Here is a 26443-nt window from a genome sequence, read left to right on the forward strand (position 1 = left end):
TAAAAATCCAGGGGTTGAACAATGTCTGGCATGGGTAACCTACAGAATAGATATGATGAAATAAACTCCAATAAAACTCTCTTAAATCAATTACATTCACGAATTAATACATGTAATTTTTTCCAAGTAAAAATGATGAAAAGCCTAACAAACACCACATACCTATTCCTTCTGAGTTTCCACTGCACCTTAGTCCACAGTTCTTCAAAATTTTATTCTAAATATTCCTCAAGAACAAGATTAATGGGTAGAAAAACTATGCCCTTAGTCTAGGCCAAGGGTGTAGGGCAGTTTAAATTATGTTAAATTTCATATTCAAGATACTCAAAATGTAGTAGGGAATATAGGAAGAAAAATGAAAATTATTTTTCTGTTATGTAACTTTATTTCAATTAAAAGTAACAGAAAAGGAAGAGGAACTTTTGTACTGTTTAGTATAGTCATTTTCTAAAGCATTCCCAACTAAGCAAGACTATTTTTAGTGGTTACAACCTTCAGATAGCCTCCTGTTATTTTTTTTTCTAAGTTATTCAACTTAGAAGGTAGACACATACCATTTAATCTAGTCTTGATTCCATTTTGTTCATGGATTAGAAACAGGATCTGAGAGATTATAGCTGCCCTTGGTATAATAAAAAGTACATGGGCATAATTTTCCTGTGAGAAATGGGTAATCAAAAGTAAAAAAAAAAAAAGGGGGGGGGAAAGAGTGAAAACAAAGTGTATGATCAGGAAATGGGGCCAAGTAATAAAAGCAAAGAGGGTACAAAAATAGAAAACCAGATGTCTCCCTTACACTGAAAAAAAATATTCAGCAGTCTTAAATCTTTCCCACATATTGTTAACTGCTCTCACCTACTTACTTTTTTGGGCTGCTTAATATGAACAGTTAAAAGTCTAGAAGCACAAATATGCATACAACAGCTAAATCCTCGGCATTTTCTACTCAGGAATTTGTTAATACATTAAGTTCTGAAGGCAGAAATGGTGTAGTCTTCTGTTATGCTCAGGATAATGAGTGCATGAGGATATTAATTAGGAACCTACCTAAAAACATAAAGGAACAATTTGAAAACTGACCAAAAAAGTCTACCCTTTTAGAATAAATCTATCAAATAATGCATTGTAAAACAACCAGGTCAGCTGGACTATAGTTTAACTGTCCCGTAATTCAAAACTGACTCAAATGAAGACCACCAGGCACTATAAATTAAGAGTCTCTATTATAGGACTAAGACTACATACCTCCTCCCTTTGAGATGGGGGCAGAGGGGGAGCTTTAATGAAAAAAAATTTTTTGTCTTTTAGGTTGGATTCCCCTCAAGCCTGTTTTATTGAGAGAAAGCCATCTACTCTATTCTGTGCTTTGCCACCCTTCTGAACCCAATTGCAAATACAACACTGGTTTGATAAAAATGGCATAAAGACATTTTGGGAACAATTGGATTTTTTATTATGAAATGAATATTAGATAGTAGAGAATTTAAATAATGTTCTTAGATAAGATGATGGTTCCATAGGAGAATGTTATTTTTTGAAGACATGTGACTAAACATTTAGGGGTAAAATATCCTACCTGTAACTTACTTCCAAATGCTCTGGATATGGATATATGTGTAAGTGTGCATACATGTTTGTGTCCATGTATGTACGTATGCACATGCAAAATGTTAATAACTGTTGAATCTAGGTGGGCATACAGGTAGGTCATCATTGTACTCTTCTTTCAATTTTTCTTAATATTTAAAAATTTTCCAAAAAAGCTGGGGTTGAAATATAAATGACTGAGCAGTAAGAAAATCTTACTGCTATAATAGTAGAATTAGAATTATGGCCTATCTTCAGGTACATCTTAGTATTCATTCTATCTTCTGTACCATTTTTATAATTTGTCATTTCTATAGAGCTTCATCTTCATTCTCCTGGTAAAAATCAACTAACTTACAGGTCCCCAGACTTAAAACCCTATCCTGTCAACTTATACTTTTACACTCAAACCATAATCTGGACTATTTCCTGGCCTAAGGGGTTAAAAAAAACCAAAAACCATCAGCTAACCAGTCAACTTAGAGAAGGAAGTTTAAAATTTTTTCTTAAATCTCAACTACAAGGTTTCCAAAACAGTCTGTAGATAATGGAGTGAACTTAATGCTGAGTTTTTCTAAAATGGGACCCTGGATACAATTCAGGTGGTTCATTTTGCAACAGTAATAAAGCCCTTAATAGTAAGTACTGAAGACACCATTTAAATTTACTAAACTAGATCAAAATACTAAATATAGACAAGGAGATGGTATGATTGCCATCAAAATAGAAAATTTGGTTTAATGCTGGTAATTTTCACACTTGAAAGTTAAGTTTCATGGACAGTTATTAAAACTATGAAATATAAAATCTTTTCTGATAGAAAGTACCACAGTACATAGTACAAATTCCACAGTACAAAAGTACGACATTCCTGAAAATACTTATTGATCATTCTTCCAAAAGGTCTATTATTCGCAGCATAATACTTAAATTTATAAAACATCTGGACACTTGGGTTCCATTTGAAGAATTACCTTTTATAAGAGATACATTATGGTAATTTTGGGCGCATGGCTCTGTTCTATAGCTCAAGGATAAAGGTACAGTGAATGCGTGCCCCGGACTATGCTGTACTTAAAGGCTACACGAAGGATGGAACTTGCTCACTTGTACATTCCAAAGCCAAAGCTCAGAGCAGTCATCTGGGCCACAAGCAACAAGATAGTTGTCATCGGGACTCCAAGCAATATAAGAAACACCATAAGCATGTCCTTCTAATGTTTTAAGCAGTTTTAGCAGGTGTGTATCCTAAGAGGGGAAAAAAACAATTCAGTTAAATCCCATCTTAAAGTCACTGTTTTTTATGACACAAGAACTTAATTTAAATAGCTGTAAAGATGTACTTTGATAATTTAATCTGAGAAAGTGTTCACAATTTCACCACTATTCCCCCCCACCGAAGTTCTAAAAGCTTGCTTCACAAAGACTTGCTCATGCTGCAACATCTATTAAACATCTACTGTATACAAGGCATTGTGTAGTAGCTGGAAATACATAAAGATGACACAGACTATGTCCTTTTGAGGCTTTCAAGGAAACTGAAAACAGGTATAGTAAGCGCTACCTCTCATTTATTTTTAAATGAGCTTTGAAATATAATTTATGTACCATAAAATTCACTTTTTTAAACTACACAACTCAGTGGCTTTTACTAAATTCAGACTTGTGCAATTACCACTACTATCTAATTTTACAACATTTCCTATCACCCCAAAAGGAAACCCCATCCTCATTAGTAGTTATTCCCCATCCACTCTCCCTACAGTCCCAGCAAACACTCCTTTCTCTATGGATTTGCCTACTCTGAACATTTTACATAAATGGAACCATACAACATGTGGACTTTTGTAACTGGCTTCTTTCACTTAGCATGTTTTCAGGGTTCGCCCATGTTGGAGAATGTATCAGTATTTTATTCCTTGTAATCGTTGTCATCAGCTGATGAATATTTGGGTTTCCACTTTTTGGCTACTATGAATAATGCTACTACGACTGTGTATGAATTTCTGTGCAGACCTACGTTATTTCTCTTGGGCAGCTACCTGGAGTGGCACTGCCGGACCACAGGCTACCTGTTTACATTTTGAGGAAGTGCCCAGCGGTTTCCCAAGCATCTGCACTATTTGACATTCCCACAAGCAGGGCTACCCCTTATTTAGTGGTAATCAATATTAGCACTGTTCACAAACAGTATCTCATTTAATTCTCATCAATCTAAAAGTGCTAAGTATTATTGTCCTCCCCCGCATCACACGGAAGGAGATAAAGGTTTAGAAAGGTTAGAAACTTGCCTCTGTTTAAAGGTGGAGATTTGAACCTGGGCTACCTGACTTGAAAGCAGACACTCTTGAGCTGTGCAGGATGAACTGTAGAGTGCAAACATGAAGTGGCAAGTGACAAGGCCATGAGTGAAGAGCCACTTAAGATTTTTAAGCTGGGGAATACATGATACTCGGCTTTAGGAAGAAAACTCATACAACAATGTGGAAAATGAATCAGAATGAAGAGACAGGATACGGACCCCCTTAATAAGCCAACACAACAGCCAGAGTTAAGACAAAATGAGGTCTTCAAGTAACACAGGACTGAAAGAAGTCAGATTAAAATATACTTGGGACAAAAAACTGATACGACAGAACGAAACAAAAATACTTTCAAAGACAACCTCCAGATTTCTGTTTTAGGTTTAGGGGATATGGACAGGGAATAAAAGAAGTAGGAATTTAGCTAGAGGTGGGGAAAAACAATGAATTAAATTTCAGACTTTGGTCTAAAGAGTTATTGAGACCAGTTTTGAGCCTGGGGGAAATTCCAGTTTAGTGACTTATAAGCAGAAAAAGGTCTGGAACTAGTCTGATAGAACTAGGCTGGGAATTTTTTTCCAGAAATGTCACTGAGAAATGGATGTGCTTACTGAATTTTGTTTCTTCACTGGGTCCTAAGTTTATCATTCATCCAATTATTTAGTCCAAATTGCCATTGTTTTGATAAAATTAAATAGTTAATGCAATTACTTCTGATTCTTCTTTGGGAGGGGGATAAAAGACATGAGGAATCTGTGTTAGAGCATAGTATCATTAAGTCAAAGTGAAATCATTTAATAAGCAAATCAAGGCTCCAGATCTCCCAGGAACAAACTTTCATTCACAGGGGTGTTTCAGAGATACAAAAACATTTGCTGCTAAACTGATGACAAACTACTTTACCAGTATTTAACTCAAATAATTGTTTCATGTACTTTAATAAAAAATAATCCTGTAAAAGATAAAGTTGAAAAAAATGAGGATATTGATGCCATATGCTCACAAGTTGTGTCTCTATACTAACCTATGCGAAGTAGAAATACCATGTTCATGGAATTCATGTAATTTTGCTTGGATTTTGACAGGGGGAACAGGCAAAATTCTTGGTTTTTGGGCAAAGGTAACAAAACTGGTTAGAGGAATCTAGGCAGTGGAACTCAAATCTTAAGGTTCTCTATGTATTCTTTTTTCGACCCATTAAAAAATAGACACACAAGGGGGCCGGCCGAGTGGCTCAGTTGGTTAAGAACGAAAGCTCTAAGCAACAGGGTCGCCGGTTTGATTCCCACATGGGCCAGTGAGTTGCGCTCAAGCTGAGCTGCTGCTGAGCTCATAAGAGCGTGTGCTCTTAGCAGCAAGGTTGCCGGGTTCGACACCCATATGGGATGGTGGGCTGTGCGTGCCACCCCCGTACCCGCGCCCCTCCCACCCCCAAGACTGAACACAGCACCTCGAGCAGAGCAGCCACGATCTGCCAATGGTCCGGATGGCTCAGTGTGCAACAAGGTTGCTGGTTTGACTCCATCACGGGATGGTGAACTACGCCCCACACCCAAAACTAGACTGAAGCGGTGACTGGACTTAGAGCTGAGCTTGCGCCCTCCACAACTAAGATTAAAAGACAATAACTTGACTTGGAGCTGATGGGTCCTGGAAAAATACAATGTTCCCTCCTTAATTCCCCAATAAAAATCTTAAAAAAAAAAAGACACACAAAATATATATGTAAGAAGATCACTAATTTTCTTACAAGTTTTTCTAATAGTATTTGACATAACAAAATACCATCATACCAAACTAAAACCCACTTTATCTCAAATTGGAATATAAGCACTAACTCTGCATTTCCCGAGCAAATACAAAAGCCTTTTACAAGTGACATCTACTAACATTCTGTCTGACCAGTATTCTGACAAAAACACTCTGGGAAACACTCGCATAAAAGTCTAAACTCCTTAGCAAAGTATACAAGAGCCTCCGTGATCTGGCTGCTACTGACTTCATTATCCTCACCTTCTAGTCTACAGAATCTCTTCCCCCAGATTGCCCAAATGTCCAGTCATGTTTTCTTTCACCCAAGGGCCAATTGTAACTAGTTTTGCCTAAATAATTATTTACTCCTTCACCTAAGAATTACCTGTCTTACTTTCCCTGGCTTTCCAATTCCAGTAGGATCTCTTTGTGTTCCTGTAGTACCCATTACAGAACAATTACCCTAAATTATCATGAGCCCAGTCTGTCTCTCTCCAGATAAAAGGCGTCACACAGGAGGTACTCAATAAATACTTGCTAAACAAAAGGGACTCTTACACACTGCTGCTAGAAAAAAAACCATAATAAAGCAGAGTTTTGATATTGTTGCTTTTCAGACATTTTGCAAATAACTGCTGAATTAAAATACAACTTCTTAGACTAATAATAGTCAAAGGCCATGACTGGACGCCAAACTATTTTTCTAGCCTTATTTCCCACTCTGCCTTCTCATCCTCTTCTTTCATTAGGGGTAGAGGGAAGGCAAAGGAAGGTCCTTGTCTTTCTAGAATGCCCTATTCTCATCTCCCATGTTACGCATAGCAAGGCCCAAAGGAGGTGCATGGCGAAGCTCCTTTGTGCTTTCATTAATACTTATATTTATATATATACTTGTTTCAGTGTTTGATTTCCCTTTCTAAACTACATTCCTTTCACAGGGGTTCTTAACCTGACATATACAAGGAGTCAACCAGGGATAGAAGCAGGGATCTTTGAACTTAAATGGGAGGAAAAAACACACATCTTTATTTTCATGAGCCATGGGTTATGAAATCCAGTATTTCCTTCAATCTTGAATGCAGGCACTTAACAAGGTAATATATTAGGCATATTAGTGTTATTATATTAGATATTATATTAGGTAGTATTAGGTGATTTTTTTCATAAAAATCTCAAATATTTTTACATCATATTACAGTTATTGCATATATCTCAAAATATTATTTATGCTCATCACTACTTCAAACTTCTGGTAGTTATTAGATCTGCTGCTAGAATTTGTTATTTAATATGTTAATAAAAAAGCAACATTTTATTATACTGTATCTGTTCTTGTGCTATTTCGATAACCGTATTCAATATAATTGGGTTTCCTTAGTAATGAATATATAATACATACTTGGGCTTCCTATGTGTTTTGGTTTGTGTATTTACTCTGAGGAGGCATCCATAGGGAGGGTCATCAGGCTGCCAGAGAGGTACATGGCACAAAAAAAAGGTAAAGAATACCTGCTTTAAGGCAAAGAATAGCTATTTACCTTTCGTCATTCATAGTATAGTGCAGGTACGCAAGAATTGATATATGCTCTCAAACTTGATTCTCTTCATTTTAAAATATTTCCTTCTAAGGATCCTTCTCTCTTTTTTCAACATAAGAGTCCCAAGCTTTATCCTGGACTAACATTATATTCTAATATAAATTTTAAAATCAGATTATTCACTTTACAATTTTAGGTGAAGGGCTCTTAAACCAAATATATCTCCTTAACCTATCTGGAGTCATGTATTTTGTTGATTGCTTGATAAATGTTCAATTGGCTGAAAGAAATGGAAATACTTATTTCTACAAATCTGCATGTCATCCGGTTAGAAACAAAGGTAAACCTTACTTTAGAAAGAGCTTAGAATTTTAAATCCAGAATACCAACTTTTCATGTGTATCAGTGGGGGGAGAAAAGTAGGGCGGTGTTTTAACAGAAGTTCAACAAATTACACAAGACAAGGAAGAGTTTCAGAAGGCAAATGGTAATGAATCTTTTTTAACTTGTGACAGAATGGACATTGTATTAATCTGTAAATCGAGCATTAACAAAAATATACATTGGCAGAGACAATAGTTCTGGGGTAAAAATGTTCCTGGCTTTGAGTTTAACTCTGCTATTTGCTAGTTGTGAAACCCTGAGCAGTTAACTTCTATGTCAATTTCCTCATTTAAAAAAAGATTTATTCAGAGGGGTAAATTAGACACTGAACACACAGTTAGTACAATCACTAGCACATAACACTCAACAATTTTGATAATGTTAATCTATAGATATATCATATAGACAACATAGAAAGAGGTAAGATATGACAGATGACAAAAAATGCTCTTGGAAAAACTAGTTATATATGCATATTTTAAAAATATACACTCAATCAATTAGATTAAAAATTACCTCTTTTTGCAATGTAAACACTCATAAATGGAGTACATACCGGATCAACTTGCCAGATGATAACTGTTGTATCTTTTGATCCTGTTGCTAGTTTAGTGCCATCGTTAGAGAATTTACAGAACCACACTTCATTACAATGCTCTGTAAGTATCTGCTGAGTATAACATGGGAACTGCCTCCTAGAACAAAAAAGTCCACACATAATTATTCTTTCAAAATAGATTAATCATAATGAAAAAGGTTGTTACTGATAAAACTTCTTTGGGGGTCAAAAACTTTATGAATATATTCGTGAATCTCAAGTTTACATTGGTATGTTAAAGAAAAAATATTATAACATTAGTCAAGGCAATCTCAGGAGAAATCAGTAACCTAAAATCTGCTTCAGCTTACAATTCTTTTTCTCCCCCTTCTCAAGATTAAAAGAGAAGTAAAGTATCCATCACAAAATGTTTTGGTCTAATTAAGTCAATCTCTATAAATAAAAATTAATAACCAGGGCTTCCTTTCTGTATAAATTGGTTGGCATCAGGTTGTTTTAGAAGGAATAATGTACATTTTCATTTATATAAAAACCACTTGGCATAACAGAGAGAATAGGCACTTCATTCAGACGAGTCTGGGGCACAAGCTTTAATGTCTTTGGCAAGTCACTGAACTCCTCTGAGCCTCAGAGTATTTACAGAATTCTTTATACAAGGATGAAACAGAAGCATGAGATGGTGAATGTAAAGCATTTAGACCGAGTCTGACAGTTAGTACTTCATAAGTGGCAACTGTTATTATATATATTATATTCTATGATTAACTTTACCACGTTAAAGAGGAAAAAGTTATCTTAAGAATGACTACTCTCATTGAACACTCACTTTTAAAAACCATTCTAGCCTTTTCTAGTTTCTACACCAGCCCTGTCTCATAGAGCTTTCTGCGATAATGAAACTGTTATACACCTGTACAACCTGGTAGCCCTAGCCGTATGTGGCTACTGAGCGTATGAAATGCAGCTAGTGCACTTGAGGAACTTGACTTTTAAATTTAATTTTACTTTGAATTACTTTACATTTAAATGGTCACATGTAATTAGTGGCTACTATTTGGACAATACAGCACTATATTATACATTCACTACATTATAAAAAAAGTTATTTAAACATTAATGGACAAACTTAAGTCTGTCTTGAAAAATTGTCTTCCCTATTTTTTCCCCAACTGATCTATAATTTAAAAATATATGCTGTCAATTCACTAGCCTGAGAATTAATGTATATTTAGAAATAAATTAACATTCTTTACTTTATCTGGCACATATGGCAATCTCCCTTAACAGTTGGCTCTCTGGAAGCTGCCTTAACTTTCAGACTGTTTAACTATAAATTACTTTAACATTAAACTATTATTCTATCTGAACTGAAACATAACACTAGTTGACATTCATGAAGCACTTACTAGACGCCAAGCACCATGCTACACACGTAATATGCAGCATTGCTAATTCTCAAAACTACTTTACCAGGGAAGTAACATCCCCATTTTCATGAGGCTCAGAGAAGGCAAATAACTTACCAGATATAAACTGATAAATAACTAAACCAGGATTTAAACCTATGGCTGACTCCAAGGCCAGTTTTCTTTCCAAATATCATTTTTAAATTGTATTTTAAGACACTGCTGGATAAAAATTTCAATCAAATAAGTACTTTCCATATCAAAAATGACTCCCCCCCCACCCCCCACCCCCATGGGTAATGATCGCTAGTGATGTCATTTATTCAGTGAGAAACACTTTATATCTAGGCATATAATACACAAAAATTCAAATGGCTCAAGTTGATCATGAATGAAAAGACAGATCTAAAACCAGAGTAGCAAAATGTCCTTTAAAAAAGCACTGATTCATAATTAAAATTATAGGATACAAATCATCCAGTATATTGACAATCAGTTGTATCTGCATGTCACTAAAGCAGTATTATTTAAATTGTCATTATTTTATCAAAACTTAATCTTTTAAAAAGACTAATTAACAGCCCCCAGTTTATTAAAAGGCTAATTTTAGATATATACAAGTGACAATTTATGTCTTTGATTTCAAATACATTTAAAATTTTAGATGGTATTAAAAATATCAGTACCTTCCCAAATAAAACTGAATAAAATGTAGCATTTTAAACATTTGAATCAAACCGAATCTTAACATTTTAAGTTTCTAAAATATTTTGTAATAATCCTTTACTAAAAGATTAATATTTAAAAAAAATTAATATTTATAAAGCTACCTGTGGAAACATCCAGTTGCTGGTAAAAAAACAAAACAAACCCACAACATCATTAAAAAAAAATCCCCAGGTTTTCAAGAAAAATTATAGTTCACTTAAGCATAATCACTTCTCTATTCTCCAGAGAAGAGAGAAAAAAGCTGGTGCGTGTTTAATTTCAATGCTAAGATGTAACTTCTGAAGATAGAGTTTTCTAGTTTCAATGCTAAAATCTAGTTTCTAAAAGTGAGTAAAGCAAATCATGAAAAATATCAACTTTATCTTCTGATGAGCTCTAGATGAGTATGAAATATTATGTATTAAATCAAATTCAGGTTCTATTTTCCTAGTTCAGCAATAAAGGGCACAACTCACTCTAAAGATTCTATATATCGATTAATGCCTGACACCTCCCTCCTTAGTGTCTTTAAAATCTACCTTGAGAGTGAAAAGTCCAGGCTGACTCTGGTTTTCTGACTTGGAGAAACTAAGTAGATGGTAGCCCTTCAATGAGATAGGGAGTTCGAGAGCAAAGCCGACTGCAGGGACAAGTGGGGAGAGGGAAGTTCTGTACTTGACATGCTGCACTGAAGGTACTTGAGCAACACCCACATTGTTGTATCAAGATCTAACTAAGGCTTTGAAGATGAATTAATTCTGTAGCTCTAGCCCAGACCTAGGAGTCATTAGAACTATGTAAGCATAACCTAAAGGAGGAGCCTAAAGAGTAGCCAGGAGTAAAGCCGAGTCTGGAACGTTTTAGAACTCAAAGGAAAAGTTCCAAGGCAAAAACGTCAAATGCTATGGAAAGGTCAAGACATGGGCTGGAAAGTAGCAGATGGATTTAATAAAGACGTTCCTCACCAATACCCACCACAGTTCTGACATCCTGTTGGCTGCATGAGCCCTAATACTACAGAAATCTGCAGCGTGAAGGACAAGGGAGGACACAGATATTGTGAATGTACAGTAGGCAACTCTTTTAAGAAGTCGGCTCTAAAGCTGAGGGTGGGGAGGGGATGGTAACCAGGAGAAGCATCAAGTCAAAGTTCTGTTTTTAAAATATTATAAAGACCTTCCAATCAGTGATTATCTGAAGAGCAAGAATGCTTTCATTCTTACATAAAGCTTCGGAGTGTTTTCTACACAGTTGTATAGGAGCCTGACTCCTGATCTGAGGGTTGGAAAAAGCCAGGCTACATATTTTCTTTCTATCATTTACTTTCAAAGGTACTGATAGAAGTAAAGCACTTAAAAAAAACGTAGGTCACATTCTCCTAGATTTTAGCTTCCCAATGGGAAGGCAACCTCTTACTCTAATGACACCTCTTGAACAATAGTCTACCACAAATACCTTCCAGTGAATTCTACCAGCAATAAACTCAAGAATCAAAAGAAGATTTGGGTTCACAGCTGCCTTAATTTTCGCACTGATCTCAAATTTCCTAAATGGGCTATGAAGAATGAAACCATATAGCCTTTTAATCTATTATCTCCTCCTACTTCTATTCAATTAAAATGAAAAGACTTAAAAAATTCTCATAAGTGTGTCAAAGAACAGTGCTAAAGAGTAAAAAGAGATAAAGAAAAAGGATCTCTAATCGCTCTTTTTAGGATCTTTAAGACATGCAGCAAGTAATTACTACTCAATACTTGAAGGTAAGTAACACTTGTAATTTAAGGCCAATAGCTCAAATAATAATAATTATTTTTTATTGCAGTTGGGGTGGGTGAGGTGAGAACTCAACTACATATAAAAGTAGTTTATTCACCAAAAAAATTACCTTAAATCACAGTGCATATATATAATTTTTATGGTTATTTAGAAGTTCCTCGTTTTTCCAAAGCCCTCACACTTATAACTTTTGTCTTGCCTATTCATGCTCCTTTCAGTAGTTCTTTGATGATGTTTGGCAAAAGAATCTGACCACATGTACTGTAGCTGCTCATATTTGGTTCACCAGACACAAATCATTTCCTTCCTGGAGTTCGAAAGATTTCACAATTTGTTTTTCAGTATCTTAAAAATTAAAGCTCTGTTATAATTTTGGCGATTATTAAAATAGTAGGGACATTTTTACTCAAAAACACCAAAAACATCAAAAGTGAAGCCTGAATTCTTACAGGTTAAATTATGTACATGTAGGTATAAAAACAAAATCCAAACCAGAAAGTTAATTCCTGTTATTCTAACAAATTTTAGTTTAGAGGCCATCGCCTACTAAAAAGCAGAACTTTCATTAGGAAAAAAGAATTTCCATGATTTTTATGGGCAGAAAATAATTTGCGCCATAGTTAAAAGAGCCATAACATTTGGAAAGAGTCACTAAGGGACCTCTGGCATCCAAGGACAGCAATCACTTGGATTGCTAGCATTCCCACACAATAACACTGACAAGTCCTTAAAAAATGGCCAGATACAGAAAAGGACCAATCAAACTCATAGACAGAAAAGGAAAAATAGGTTTTCCAACTTTAATGCACTCCGAGTGGTTTTACCACATAAACATATACACATTTCTTTAAATTTTCAACTTCAATAGTTCTAGCTTTAGTTGTGAGCAAACGCTAAATCAGACATGAATTATTCTAGAGCTACAGGATAAAACTCTTAAAGAAAACATTTTAATAAAGTTCAAGTTGAGCCTATAAAATGTTAGCCTACTTCAGAATTTAAGAAGTTTCCTCTTACCTACTACAAACATGATCTATAAGCAGAGACACAGAGTCCAGATTATTATCAAGTTTGGTATTGTGATATAGGCACCGATCCCTTTGTAGTTCCACCGCCTGCCGCAGGAGAGTCTGTAAACGCCGTGGGGGAAGCATCACTGATGGTGGTAAATAGGCTTTAATAAAAGATATTTTTAAAAAGAGAAATAAAAACAAAAATTAAAAAAACAAAACAGCATACACTTTTATTTATTTAAAAAACAGGTGTCTGCTTGTCTCCTGCTGCACTCGCCCCTGCCCTAATAATCCTGTGTCCCTCAGGTAGAGTGGCCCTGGGCGATGTAACATGTGAGCTTTATAGATGTTTGTCAGCAGCTACAGATATGTTGCCACTAGAATGGACTATACTTGAACAGGAGGGCTTTATTTGTATGTAGATTTCCTACAAAACACGCCAAAAAACCAAAAACTAAAAAGGCGGTGACAATGAAAAGAAAATCTAAAAATGACTGTAAGAATGGGAGATGACGCATCACTGAAAGTATACGACAAACCTCTACTTAACAAAGAGCAAGCCAAAATGCTGGGACAAGTCCAATTCCAGGCCCCACCAAATTGCTTCTGAAGCCAAGAATGCTGTGAAAAGTCAGGGCATAACTGGTGCTTTGATACTGATACCAATCTATTCCAATCCTTTAATGTCTTATCCCTCTCCCAACCACAGGCTTTTCTAAGTCTTAGGATCTCCATCCATTCCGACTTCAACATGAAAACATGAAGCATAAAGAGTAATATGATTTAACCAGACAGGGAAAGACGATCTTGTATATAAAGATGTGGCAAAAACGAAACCCCTGCTCTAATTTGGTAATTACAGAACATATTTGGGGGAACAGTAAAACAATTTATCTAAGAAATCTGGGGCTTACTACTGAAATCAACAAAATATTTAAAACACTCGTGATTTAAAGCTGTGGTTTACATATTTTTTCTGTACTCACAGCACTTTCCCCCCCAAACAAAATCTTAAGGGGAGCATCACTACACAAAACCAAGGAAAGGAGAACTGCTCTGGGACCAGCAGCCTGTCCCTGACTTCTGAGGCTCGCATCTTAAGATTCCACGGCAGAGTTTGAAAACCTCTGGTTTAACCTCTGGGTCTCTTAATGGATTTTCCCACTCCTAAATAACCATGCAATAAGAGTATGTCTAGACACAAGTCTTCCTAATTGATTCATAATATCTAATCCAAAAGAAAACACAGAAACCCCCAAATTAAGACTCACTCTGAAGTTTGTCTAATAGTTTGGAGCGGGAAGCTGTTCCTTTGCCTTCCCATTCTGCTTTTGCACGTAGGTCTTCTGCATGGCTACACATCAGATACCTAAAAACATGACAGAGAAAGAACCAAATATCAAACCCTTTTCTCTGATTAAACATAACTGAAAAATACTGATCATACTTGGCATATCTAGCTCTCACTAAGGAATACGGATCAAGAAGAAATTTCTAGAGTGGACCCAATTCATTAATACAACCAGGCACCTGGATATAATTACTAAAATGTAACACAACAGGAAGGGCTAAATATGTATTATTATATGTTATCTCTTCATAGAATATATTCTTATATTTACTGTCTATATCATTATCAATATACAGCCCATACTGCGTGCTAAGTGCTGTTCTAAGCAGTCAACATCTGTTACTTCATTTCACAGAAAGCTTAAGTAACTGGCTTTGCCTTAGTTAAGAGGCAAAGTAGGAATATGAACCCAGGCATTCTAGCTGTAGAACTTGCTCTTAACTACTATGCTAACTTAACTGCTTCTGAATAGTAAAACAAAACTCAGAAAAACCTTCAAAGATATTTATACTAATTAAACAAAAACACATACTGTTGTTAAGAGTTTACCACAAATGTCACTCAAGAAATGGTATAACTAGATAACCATCCTGTGTCATCCTGTGATAGATATTGTGATCCCAAGGCAGAAAATTTGGGAACTGTTTGATTACCCACTATATGTGGAGAAGGAGGCATAAACGCTCAAGTTCATGGATTCTGGAGAATACATGAGGGCCCCCTACTGGAAGTGTGACCCTGACCTGGTTCTGGCTCTTCACAGAACGGGGTTTAAAAGCAAAAGAAGTGAAAGCATTATTGAAACATGAAGATTAGACTTGGCAAGTAATTCTCCTCCTATTTTGTCTGGTACTCCCAGACCAATCTGTTGTTCTCACTTGTAAAAAGGGTAATAAACAGGGTAGTGAGGATTAAATAAGATGGATATATGAAGTCCCTGGTCACTACCTGGTATACACAAAGAGCTTAACAAATGATAATGTCAGTATCAGAAACCTCTCAGTTAACCTGACTTTCTTAACTGCATCAAGCACATTGCATTTAGCATCTACATCATTTAACAGCCTCTTATTCAACAGCAGAACTACTTGCCCTCTTGCTATTTGTTTTTGTTTTTTTTTTTTTAGCTGAGCCATCCCGCCACCTGTTGGCAGCTCACGGCTGCTCAGCTCGGGCTGACTCGAACCGCTGTTGCTCAGAGCTCAAACTCTTGAGCGAGCTCTTAACCAACTGAGCCACTCAGCCGGCCCTCCCTCTTGCTATTTGTATACAAAGTGTCTTAGCTGATGAAAATTACTTTTTTAAAAAAATCAGTATGAGTAATTAGACTTAAAACACCCTATAATAAACTGGATATTGCAAAAATTTGGCTTCTAAAATAAGTTTTTGGGACTAAAATTTATTATCAATAATTTTGTGGAAAGTTGTTCACTTTTTCAGTTTCACAAAAGTAACCTACAATTGCCTTTGATAATACACATTATACCTTAAAGTTTTAAATGAATGTTTATTTATGGCAAGTCACATGGTGTAACTGAAAACACTGGACCAAAAGGAAGAAACCCTGGGTTCTAATGCCAATTCCACATTTTGTCATCTCTCGAACATCTCCTTATGAGAAATATTCAAGGGATAAACTTGATGAAGTTCAGTATGGAATAAAAACTACATGATTAAATTGTATGTGCTGTTACCAGAGCAGAGAAAAATTCATCATGTGAATGATATTTAAGTGATACAGAAATCAGATACCTTATGAAAGAGGTAATCAGAATAAGGTAATTTGTCAGGTATGGTATTAAAATATCCAGCAGAATTTAGTATTTCAAGATATGGTGTGTAAAGACCAATGCCTTTGGAATCAGTGAAACCAGGTTTTGCTCTCTGATTTATCAGCTATATCTTCAACTGCATACTTCACTTCTCTGAAGTGCAGTTTCCTTATCTACAAAAACCCTAAAATGAACTGTATACCTCTTTGGGCCTAGTCTTTTGTATTTGAAAACTCATTATGTGTCAGATATTGTTCTAGACGCTGGGGCCCTATCATATAGTGACAAATGCTATAAAGAAAAAGTTAAAAACGGAGTGATGTGACAGAATGCCTAGTGGGTGTTCTCAGGAGAGGACATTTAGGCTGGGACCTGAGCAACTAGTAGCCAGCTTCGGGGAAGAATATTTAACATACAGGGGACAGGCAGCACAAATGCCCTAACATTAGTGTCACTAGACAATAATAAATAAGGGAAAGGATCAGGGACCTGTGGGCTTGAGCAGAGATTTTGGGTTTTAAGTGAGCTAGGAAAGCCAGTGGAAAGTTTAAAGAAAGGGAGAGAAATAAGTTAATCATGGTTTTACTTATGTACTTCTGTGGCTGCTGTGTGAAATATGCACTGTTAAGGGAGGGAGAAGTATTTATGGCTGAACTAGGGTAGAAATTGTAGTGATGGAGAGACACGGACAAAATCTGGGATGTTTTGAAGTTAGGCCAATACATGTCAAAGTTAAAAAGTTTTTTAAAACGCAAGGATGAGTCTTAAGTTTTTTGTCTGAACGAGTGGATAAAGGTCTTACCGTTACCTGAGATGAGGAAAACTAGAGGAGGAACAGGTCTGTGGGGGGTGGTGTTGGGGGTGGGGGGTAGGTGGAGGGACAGGTGGAATCAAGAATTTTGTTTTGAGCATGTAACTCTAAAGCACCAATTAGACATCCAAATGGAGACTGTCCAGCAGGCTACTAGATAAATACACTGGGAGTTCGGATGAGAGCCACTGGCGTACAGCTGGTATGTGAAGGCATGGTGGAGCGAGATAACCAGCGAGTATGTAGACAGGACAGAGGGGAGGCCCAGAACCAAGCCTCTGGGCACTAAGACTTTTAAAGGACTGATATGAAAATAAAATGATAGTGTGTCTATTAAATGCTTAGCAAGGGCTTGGTACGTGGTAAGTATACATTTAAAAAAAAGTTTGTATGCATCAATACTGGAAACTTCATTGCTTATTGTTTTTATAGAAGATTCTGCCATAGGGTTTTTAAAGATTATGAAATGACCTTTCAGTGGCAATACATATTTCTTCTTCCTTTCACCCACTTCGATCTCTCTCTATTCTAATATAAAAAGTTTCCTAGGATGATAAAAAACAGTTTGTACACACGAGTGTATCTATCCAGACAAATATTACCTAGGAATTTAGCAATGTTTAGATCTGGAAAAATGTTAAAGAAATGTAGCTTTGGAATGAAAACATGATAAAAATGAGACCCCTTGCATCAGCCTGGAGTCTGAGAACTGGGCTTCCTTACCCACTAAGAACATGAATGCGCTCTGTATTGTATTTCAGTGGCGTCAATTCACAGCGTAGAACCTGAAGTGCCTCCAGGACCTTGCCATCCTCCAGATATTCCAGGTACTTCTGCTGCAGCAGCAAAAACTTCATCCTCTGACATGACAGAAAGCAGCAGTCAGGGGAAAAAAGTTGATGGAAGGTTCAGAAAATGTTTGTGCCTAAACAGAACAGTAGAAACCATTCTACTACGCCCTTTGACAATAACTTTTTATAAAGCTTTAATATGACTCAAAATATTTTGGTTTAATAGAGTCACAGTAGATTAAATGTGACTTTGCTCAATTCCACGTCTTAATAAAACTGCTTTGAACAAATAGTCTCAAATTAGATAAGATCATTAACGACTAAGGCATCAAAACAGGAAAAAAATAAATTCTGCCCATAACACATTCACCTAGAATTTTATACCGTATCTTGTATGAAAATTTAGAGCTATTCCAAGTATTCTAAATTTGCTTTTTTTAAAAGTCTGACTTTTTAATAACAGGGCACTGGGGGGTTTTATACAACAGGTTTTGAAAAATATTGCAGTGGGTAGATATTGCAGTGTCAATGTTGGCTTATTGAAAATAAGAAGAGCTGTCCAGCAAATGAACTAGAGGTTGGGGTGCAAAGCACCGAGTGTCCTGTGACCAAAGTGGACAAGCCTAAGCTTGATGGACTCACTCTCACTAGAAGGCAATAAAAAGATGCCTACAATAGAAAGCTGAATTCCAAGGTCTTTAAAAACACTCAGTATTTGTGTCTGGGGACTGGTAGCAATCTGATCACGGATGTATTTAACGATGAAGCACAGACAATTATTATCAGCACTTTCCCACCAAAGGACAAATCGTTTCCAGCTAATTGTGAAGCACTTTCATGTTTCGTTTTGTTTCTTTTTTTCTGAAATATGTTTGGCTTTAATACATTTGAATGTTCTTTTATTCTATTTTATTTTTAACTTGAAAGTGGCCATCATAACCTTAGCAGCTTTTTGCTAGAGAATAGGTATTTATGAGTATCAAGCTTAGAATTTCCTTTAAACCTTAAATCTAATTAAGGACCGCTACTTGGAGGTACTCTGCTACTTGTGGTGTTTGAGCAAGTCAACTGATGTAGGTAGAAAAGTTATATTTAGAGACTCCAAGAAATATAGTGGCAAATATCTCAAAACCACTTTAAAAATATTAATGCTTGCTTTAAAAACATTGAAAATATACTGCTCTCAAAAAATGGTGTGGAGAAATTATTTATAGAATTAACAAATAATTCTATTTATGGAATCAAAAAATCTTACTCTAAAAGACTTTCTATTAGAGAGTACTTAGAAGAAAGGCACAACCTACAAGCTTATAAAAATGGTTTCTAGAGAAAAACAAAAACAAACCCTTTCATATAAATTAGGCGTAAATTTAAATACATCTTTTATAAGATTCACTGCTTATGTTTGGTAATAACCCAATCTTAAACCTATATAGCTAAAGAACAACAGAAAAAAATTCAAACTATGAACTAAGCTCCTATAACTCCAGGAAAATTACAGTTACCAAATTTTACACATAAAGTTAGACTGACTAAATGAATGTTTCAGAAATAGATTAGTTACCAAGATGCCCTAAAAAGTATGTTGCTGTACATGTAATGTAACCTTAAGTTTACTTTTATATGTGAAATAAAAAATACTTTGAAGTCCATCAAAAACTAAAAACAAAAAACTAACACAAAACAATCTAAGAATCAAAGTGTTTTATATATGAAGTTAATTCTGGATATTCTCACCATTTTATCTTCTAAAATAAAAACTTCAATTCTTTATAAAATGAAGAACTCATATTTTCCATTTATCTATATACTGTTAGAAGTTTCATTTCACTTAGTGTTCTTGATTCAAACTTAAGGATCATACTTAGTTGCAGAATTTTTTCATTTAAATACCACATGGAGCTGGTTAGAATGCATTTTTTTTTTCACTAAATTTCCTTAGCAATTTGGAATTTGGGAGAATTTTTTTTAAATCAGGGTGAATCTTTATTTATTTATTTATTTATTTATTGGGTATCAATCATTATGTCCTATGCACACCCCCTTCCCCATTCCAGTGTGTGTAGGGACAGTGTCCCAAGGGCTATTTTCCCACCAAGATCCTGCTAGAACATGTTATTCTCTTTCTATGGGCAGAGGCAGGGCAGGAGAGAGGAGGAAGGCAGAGTAAAACTTTGAGAGGAGCCAATATAAACACGTTTTTCTGTATTCAGGGGACGCTATAAAAGCAGTGCAAGAACATTTCTCTATGAGTCATTTTGTCCAGATGAAGACAAAGAATATCCTCAAACAGATATCAAATCTTGATGGTGTTTATGGCAGCCACCATGCTGCTGGCCAAGCACAGCTAAGAGATTTGGTTGAGAAAGAAAATTTTATTCTCCTTAAAATCAGTTCAAGTATTTGATACATATAAGGATGGAGAGTAAAACGGTATTTTACTTCCTAAAATTTAAGGCACAAAAATGCCAATACGGATTCAAGAAAAAAACACTTTCCACAAATGATGTTAATTACTTACTAAAAAAGTTAAAAAAAAAAAAAGGCAAAATTGAAGTTTGCTGAGGTGAGGACTGGGCTTTTCTAACTGTTTTTAAAAAGACCACGAGCTTCCTAAATGAAGATTTTTTTTCCTTCTGAAGAGACATTCTCCTTTCTGTCTTTCCCCAACTCTTCATTTTTTAGATTATTTCTGGACTCATAATTTTGCAACATCTTTGGGCATAGCAGTGTTTCTTCTCTCTTTTACTATCTAATAGAAACTTGAAATTGGTGACTAGAAAAGCTTGAAAAAGCTTACATTCACATGATAAATACCCAGCTGTTGCCTCCTATCCTACCCAATATTTGGACTGTTTCATCCTTTCCTCCCAACATAATTACATTGAGCTCAGTGTTTAAGAAAAACTCAGAAGTTACAATACACAGAAAATTCTGGTTATCGAGGACAGCCTCCTAGCTAACTTAGTACTGGTTCTGAATAAGGTTATAACCAAGTTGTAGCAATCAAATCATGACTCAGAGGAAGGGGGAAATGAATTATATTTAAACCATGGCTCTCAAAACTCCTTCCTATTTGACTTTAAAATATACTAGTTATTTTTTGTATATCAAGTTAATATTTGAACACTTTCATTAAGCATATTTCTATTGAAAAAACAAAATCAAACATTTTTTAGACACATGTAAGTTTTCTGCATTATTGATCTCAAATACGCACCCAAGTTCCCTAGACATGGCTAAGCATACTTGAACCCAAACTAAAAAAATGTTGATTCATGAGCTCAGCTTCCAGAAAATCCAGACCAAATTCTACTATTTCTAGTATCACTTGACTGGAAACCATTTTTGAAAAGGGGAGGGAGGGAGGGGGCGGCACACAGGGAAAGTGGATTGGGTCAATAAAAACATTCAGGTTTAAAAAGTAAAATACAATTTTAGTCTAGACTAAGTCATCAAACTTGTTTGGGCATACACTTAAAATAATTATGCTAAAAAAAAACCTAAATAGTTGTCTTCTAAGGTATTATTACAAATTTATGCTTACATTAGATTATCTTTTGGAGATGAAGTGGGGGAGAGTAAATCTAAACACAATTAGAAAGGTGAAAAAATGCTGAACTGAATCTTTAAAAGCAATTGATTCATCAATGCTTAAAGTGAGATAAAATTGGAACCCCTTTCTTTGTATAAATACCTAAACAGTTTGATGGTGTGAGGCTCAGCCAGAGATTTAATCTTCATCTTTTATTAGATCCTAGAATGTTCTATAGACTGAACAGGCTGCAAAAAGAAAGGATTGCTCCTTATTATCTACAACTACCTTTCTTCAGTTTACATGTTGCTTCTAATGCCAGTTTCTAATGAGATATAATCTAAATCCAATACAGAAGTCTCAAATTACCATAAACAAATTAAGAAAAAAGAGGAAGTGAGCCTATTCAAATTTTTACTACTAAATTACAGATATAATTTGGGTTAAGTTTAAAAAAGGAAAACAGTTCTTTAAGAAATCACACCCTTATTTTAAAATAGTCCTTTCAAGTTCTTTCCTATTACCACAAAAGCAGTGCTAACTTGTCCAATGGGAAAAAACCCCAATTCTTATTTGGGCCATTTAATTGTCTTTATTTTAGGGTCACCTTTCATTCTGTCAGAGCTAACAATTTATGAAAAACTGCCCAATTAAAATACACTGAGGTGTGTTTAGGTTTTTTTAAACACTATCCACACTGACTGGGAAAAATTTAGTCACTGGAAAATTTGTAATCCATTTGAACAGATGTTTAACGTCTGTATTTTCATTTTTAAAATTTACTGTGGAATTGATTATTCCATGAGTTAATTTATTATCAATCATCTGATTCAACAGTAACTTAAAAAATTTCAGTATTTTTAAGTATTTACTAAATGCAAAAAGATAATACACTAGATCATCAATGAATCCATACTTGTCCATGCTTATTTGCACCTTTAATTCACCTGAAGCCCATTCTCTAGGATTATATCATTGTATAAAATTACATTAAGAATTTGAAAACTCTTTTGTAATTAAAATTAAAACAAAACAAAATAAAACCCAAAAAGCAAAACCAGGAGGCTCTATTAGTTGTATAGACAAAGAAAAAAAGATTAATGTTTGACCCAATTAAAAAAAAATCAAAAAGTAACACTCATTTACTAATATTTAACAAACAGCTGGTTTCCCTACTTCACTTCCTTTTCACCCTCTTTCCCTCCCCCACCAGACAGGAAACTGCTTTTGACAACAAATGAATCAGCTAGAAGTTAAAAAGCCAGTAGCCAGCAGCCAGCAGCTGATTCTTCATGGTTTCCAATCACAAGCACTTAGAAAAAAACTTATCCCCTCCTCTCCCTCACCAACATCTACTGAAGAATTAAAGCCTACCAGTATAAAAGATTCATCAAGGTTTATGAAAGAGACTAACAGGTAAACTACTAAATAGATCTTGTTGGGGAAATAAGGCCAGTAAGCAGAGCCCAATGGTCAAATTTACATACAGACCCTCTACCAGCGTGATACATATTACACAAACTTTGACACTGTCAATTCACACAACTGGAATCCAAGAATGAAAAATGGTGAGCACACCAATGGAACTGGTTTGAATTAACTATAATTAAAATTTCCAAAGATTTAAAAAAATAATAAAGTATCAGCTAAAGGCTATACTGATATCCACACACGCAAACACATTGTTTACCAGCACATTCAATATTTTAAATAATATAAAAGATAATTTATCCTTGACGCTATAAATATAAAATTCCTATTAATAGCACTGAAAGCATGATCTTTCAATATAGTTTTATAGAAGCTTAATTTATAAACTAGGTTCAAATAACGTACTTACTAAACGTGGTTTTTAAAAATGCAGAACTCAAACTTTAAAGCATAAACACTCATCCTAATTTACAAATCTAATTATATGAAATTTAATTATTCTTAGGTCTTATCTTTTATAAGAGGCCGAAGCCTAGAGTTATCAATAACCTACTAAAATAAGCATAAATGTGAAACTAAGAACAAAAGTGTATTTACCACAATTATTCCCAACAACGTTTGAGAGATTTCAAGTGCGCCTCTTACCACAATAGCATGAGGAGAATGCACTAAAGGCTTTAGTTCATTCAGGTCATTTTCTGCCTGTAAAAATTGGTATAAGAGAAAAACAGAAATGTCACAAAATGCACATCAAACATATAATTTTAGCAGCAGTCACACAGCTCTATATGCCCTACTTTACCTTATCCCAGTCTCCTTCCATGACATGATTTCGGAATTTGGTAGCAGAAGGATGTTCTAAACGACATCCTGACTCTTGCATGAGGAGATCAACAGTCTGGCTGCAGGAGAGATACAGTGTAAAAAAGACCTGACCAACTTTAGGGTTTACTCTTCCAAATAAACTAATGCCTATGAAAACAGTTGCCAAAGTTTTTAAGCTAACCTCATGATGAAGAAAGAAGAAATAAATAGCTGCAATGTGCTTGGCTACACAAACTTGATTTTTAAACTGCCACTTTCCTTTATATCAAGTGAAAAACCTTCTTGAAACTACAATCAAAATAAGTTCTTCCCACTTTTGCCATTTAATGCCTCAGAGGTTTAATGAAGTATAAAATTTCTAAAAACTTGTTACCAACGGGTTAAATAAATGAAAAACCAGGATCTACACACTAACCATGTTACATTTTGAAAGACAAAAACTGTTAATTCCATACAAGGTGATAAGAGATGACCTGTTAGGGAAGAACCTTATATCCAGCTATTATGTTTGCATAGAAATTCTACTAGGTCAGTCTTTAAAATTAAAATAAATCCAGCATCAAAAATCATTCCCTTTCTCTCTCTACTAAAAATAGCAAATTTACTATGGTGTAGGTTCCAAACAGTCACGAGTTATTTCGTCCTGCTGCTGTCAGCTTGCTTCTTGTCTCAGTAATATGTTGTTAGCATTTACGAAACCTGTTTTCATACGAATCCTTGGCAAAAAAAGATAAATCTTCCTATGATATATTTCTCTGAGAGCTTAAAGCTTCATCAAATGTGGTTTCTCCCATCAGATATTTTGATATCTAAGAATCTTCCTTTATCAGTCTTACATACTTGTTTATATTTCACTGCTTTCTTATTCAGCCCCATTTATTTCAGTTACACAGTGCAATCACCTGAGAATCAAAATATTTATGTCGCTTTTAAAAAGTGCTCTCCCCACCGTCTCCCCAGGAGAAATCTGTAAATCCGAAACTACACGTTAGCTAGCCCAGGAGCTTATTTTCATCTATGCTGTGAAGCTAGGACACTGTTCCATGTTATCCCCCTTAGTCTGCTTCTGGTTCTGCTTCTCCATCAGCCTCCAAGGCACTCCCAGCAATCCTACCTTCCACCTCCTTAGCTTTTCTTTGTGTGTATACCAAACAGTGGTGTGGGGCCAAGGTCGTTGTCTACCTTCACCCTATTTTAGGTACACAAGGCCACCTACATTGCACTGGAAAATAAATGATTCACCAGATCAGATGTCCCTTTTTCAGAGGCAATCATATTCTTGGTATGAAATTGGGATTTCAGCCCAGTTAGTGGTAGGCCTCTTGCACACACAGAGGGGCCTTTAAATGACAGCAACGTGGTATCCTACTTCATTATGCCTATCAGATTTATTCCACAACCCCCTTCCCAATGATCCCAGCCCCTCAGCTCCCATAAACACTTGTAGGTGATTGTCTTTGCTGATGGGTAGTTTGCCTGGGTTGTCGGTCATGGCTGGGGGGTGGGGAGGTGTCCCACAAAGATGCCTCTGAGATATACTTGAAAAACAAATCCTCCAAGGTTCATTATTTCCACCCAGCTCGAATCCACCCCTCCCCCAACACATACAGAGACACACTCCCGCATCTGTCTTTATTGACAGACAATTAAGCTCTGAAGGTGTGTTGGGGAGGGGGCGATCTTTTGGCTTCCACCACCCCGTCTCTCCCACCCTGTCTGCTCTCCTAATTCGTCAGACTGCCTGATTTTCCCTTATTCCCCCTTCGGTCAGCTCCTCCTGCGGGGTCGGCCAGTCTGAGCTGCGTCCTCCTGTGTCCCGGGCCCTGCGTGCCCAGCAGTCATTCTCTTTGATGGAGCCCTTGGCAGCCCCCCTCCCCGCTGCAGCCTCCGTCCCTCGGTCGGTCCACACCAGCTGCCTGCAGAGGATACTTACTTGAGCCCTAAGCCATTCAAGTGCTGTCCTATTAGCCTAATGACGTCCTCATCCGACTGGGAGAGCCGCTTCTTCTTCTTGAGGCTGCTGCCCAGTTCTGGGGTGGCCAAGGAAGAGGCGGCGGCGGCGGCGGCCGAGGCGGCGGCGGCGGCGGTGGCGGAGGCGGCGGCCCCGCCGGGGACCCCGTTATTGACATTCAGGCTGTTGCTATTGTTGCTGGCGGCGGAGGGGGCGGAAGGCAGGAGCCCATTGGCGTGGGCCAGGTCCCCCGCGGACGACGACGACGATGGGGACGACTCCCCGTTCTGGGCCGACAGGCAGGCGAGTTCCTGGGTCTGTCCCTGGCCCCCGCCGCCTCCTCCTCCTCCTCCTCCGCCGCCGCCGCCGCCGCCTCCTCCTCCTCCTGCCCCGTTGGCCTGCATGATGCTATTGTTGCTGGCGGCGGAGGGGGCGGAAGGCAGGAGCCCATTGGCGTGGGCCAGGTCCCCCGCCGATGGGGACGACTCCCCGTTCTGGGCCGACAGGCAGGCGAGTTCCTGGGTCTGTCCCTGGCCCCCGCCGCCGCCTCCTCCTCCTCCTCCGCCGCCGCCGCCGCCGCCGCCTCCTCCTCCTCCTGCCCCGTTGGCCTGCATGATGCTACCGCTGACCAGGCTGTGGCCGCTACTTCGGTGGGGGACGGCGGCGGCGGCGGAAGGGGCAGCAGCCGGGGGGAGTCCCACCACTACCACCACGGAGGAGGAGGAGGACGACGACGACGACGAGGACGAGGACGACGAGGACGGAGGGGAGAGGCCTGCTCTGCCTGCCGAAGCCCCGGGCTCTCCTGCTCCCTCCGCCGCCGAGGCTCGGGGTTTCTTCCGCGGGGGCGGGGAGGCTCCGCCGGTGTCCGAGTCGGAGGAGGAGGAAGCGGAGGCCAGAGTTTCCTCGCCGAGAGAGGCCGTGGTGGGAAGCCGGGGTGGGGGCGAGGC

At 37.1% G+C, this 26443-nt stretch overlaps 1 protein-coding gene across 5 annotated transcripts in view; it reads right to left on the reverse strand.

The window, feature by feature from the left end:
- Positions 1 to 26195, reverse strand: part of WDR26 (WD repeat domain 26) — a 39909-nt gene extending 13714 nt beyond the window's left edge. The window contains exons 1-9 of one of the 5 annotated variants that reach the window (XM_019631998.1): positions 26016 to 26195; positions 25476 to 25808; positions 23520 to 23619; positions 23363 to 23419; positions 17684 to 17820; positions 14298 to 14395; positions 13031 to 13187; positions 8121 to 8259; positions 2695 to 2835 (exon numbers count right to left, since the gene is read on the reverse strand). In XM_019631998.1, the coding sequence (XP_019487543.1) occupies positions 2695 to 2835; positions 8121 to 8259; positions 13031 to 13187; positions 14298 to 14395; positions 17684 to 17820; positions 23363 to 23419; positions 23520 to 23619; positions 25476 to 25808; positions 26016 to 26107 (1254 nt within the window). In that variant the 5' untranslated portion in view covers positions 26108 to 26195. Of the gene's footprint in view, positions 1 to 2694; positions 2836 to 8120; positions 8260 to 13030; positions 13188 to 14297; positions 14396 to 17683; positions 17821 to 23314; positions 23420 to 23519; positions 23620 to 25475; positions 25898 to 26015 lie in introns of those variants that run through there. The other 4 variants (XM_019631999.1, XM_019631995.1, XM_019632000.1 and 1 more) reach the window with 4 other exon arrangements.
- Positions 26196 to 26443: the final 248 nt, after the last annotated feature.

Source organism: Hipposideros armiger, unplaced genomic scaffold, assembly GCF_001890085.2.
Source record: "Hipposideros armiger isolate ML-2016 unplaced genomic scaffold, ASM189008v1 scaffold_1060, whole genome shotgun sequence".
In the NCBI taxonomy this organism is placed as follows: Eukaryota; Metazoa; Chordata; class Mammalia; order Chiroptera; family Hipposideridae; genus Hipposideros; species Hipposideros armiger.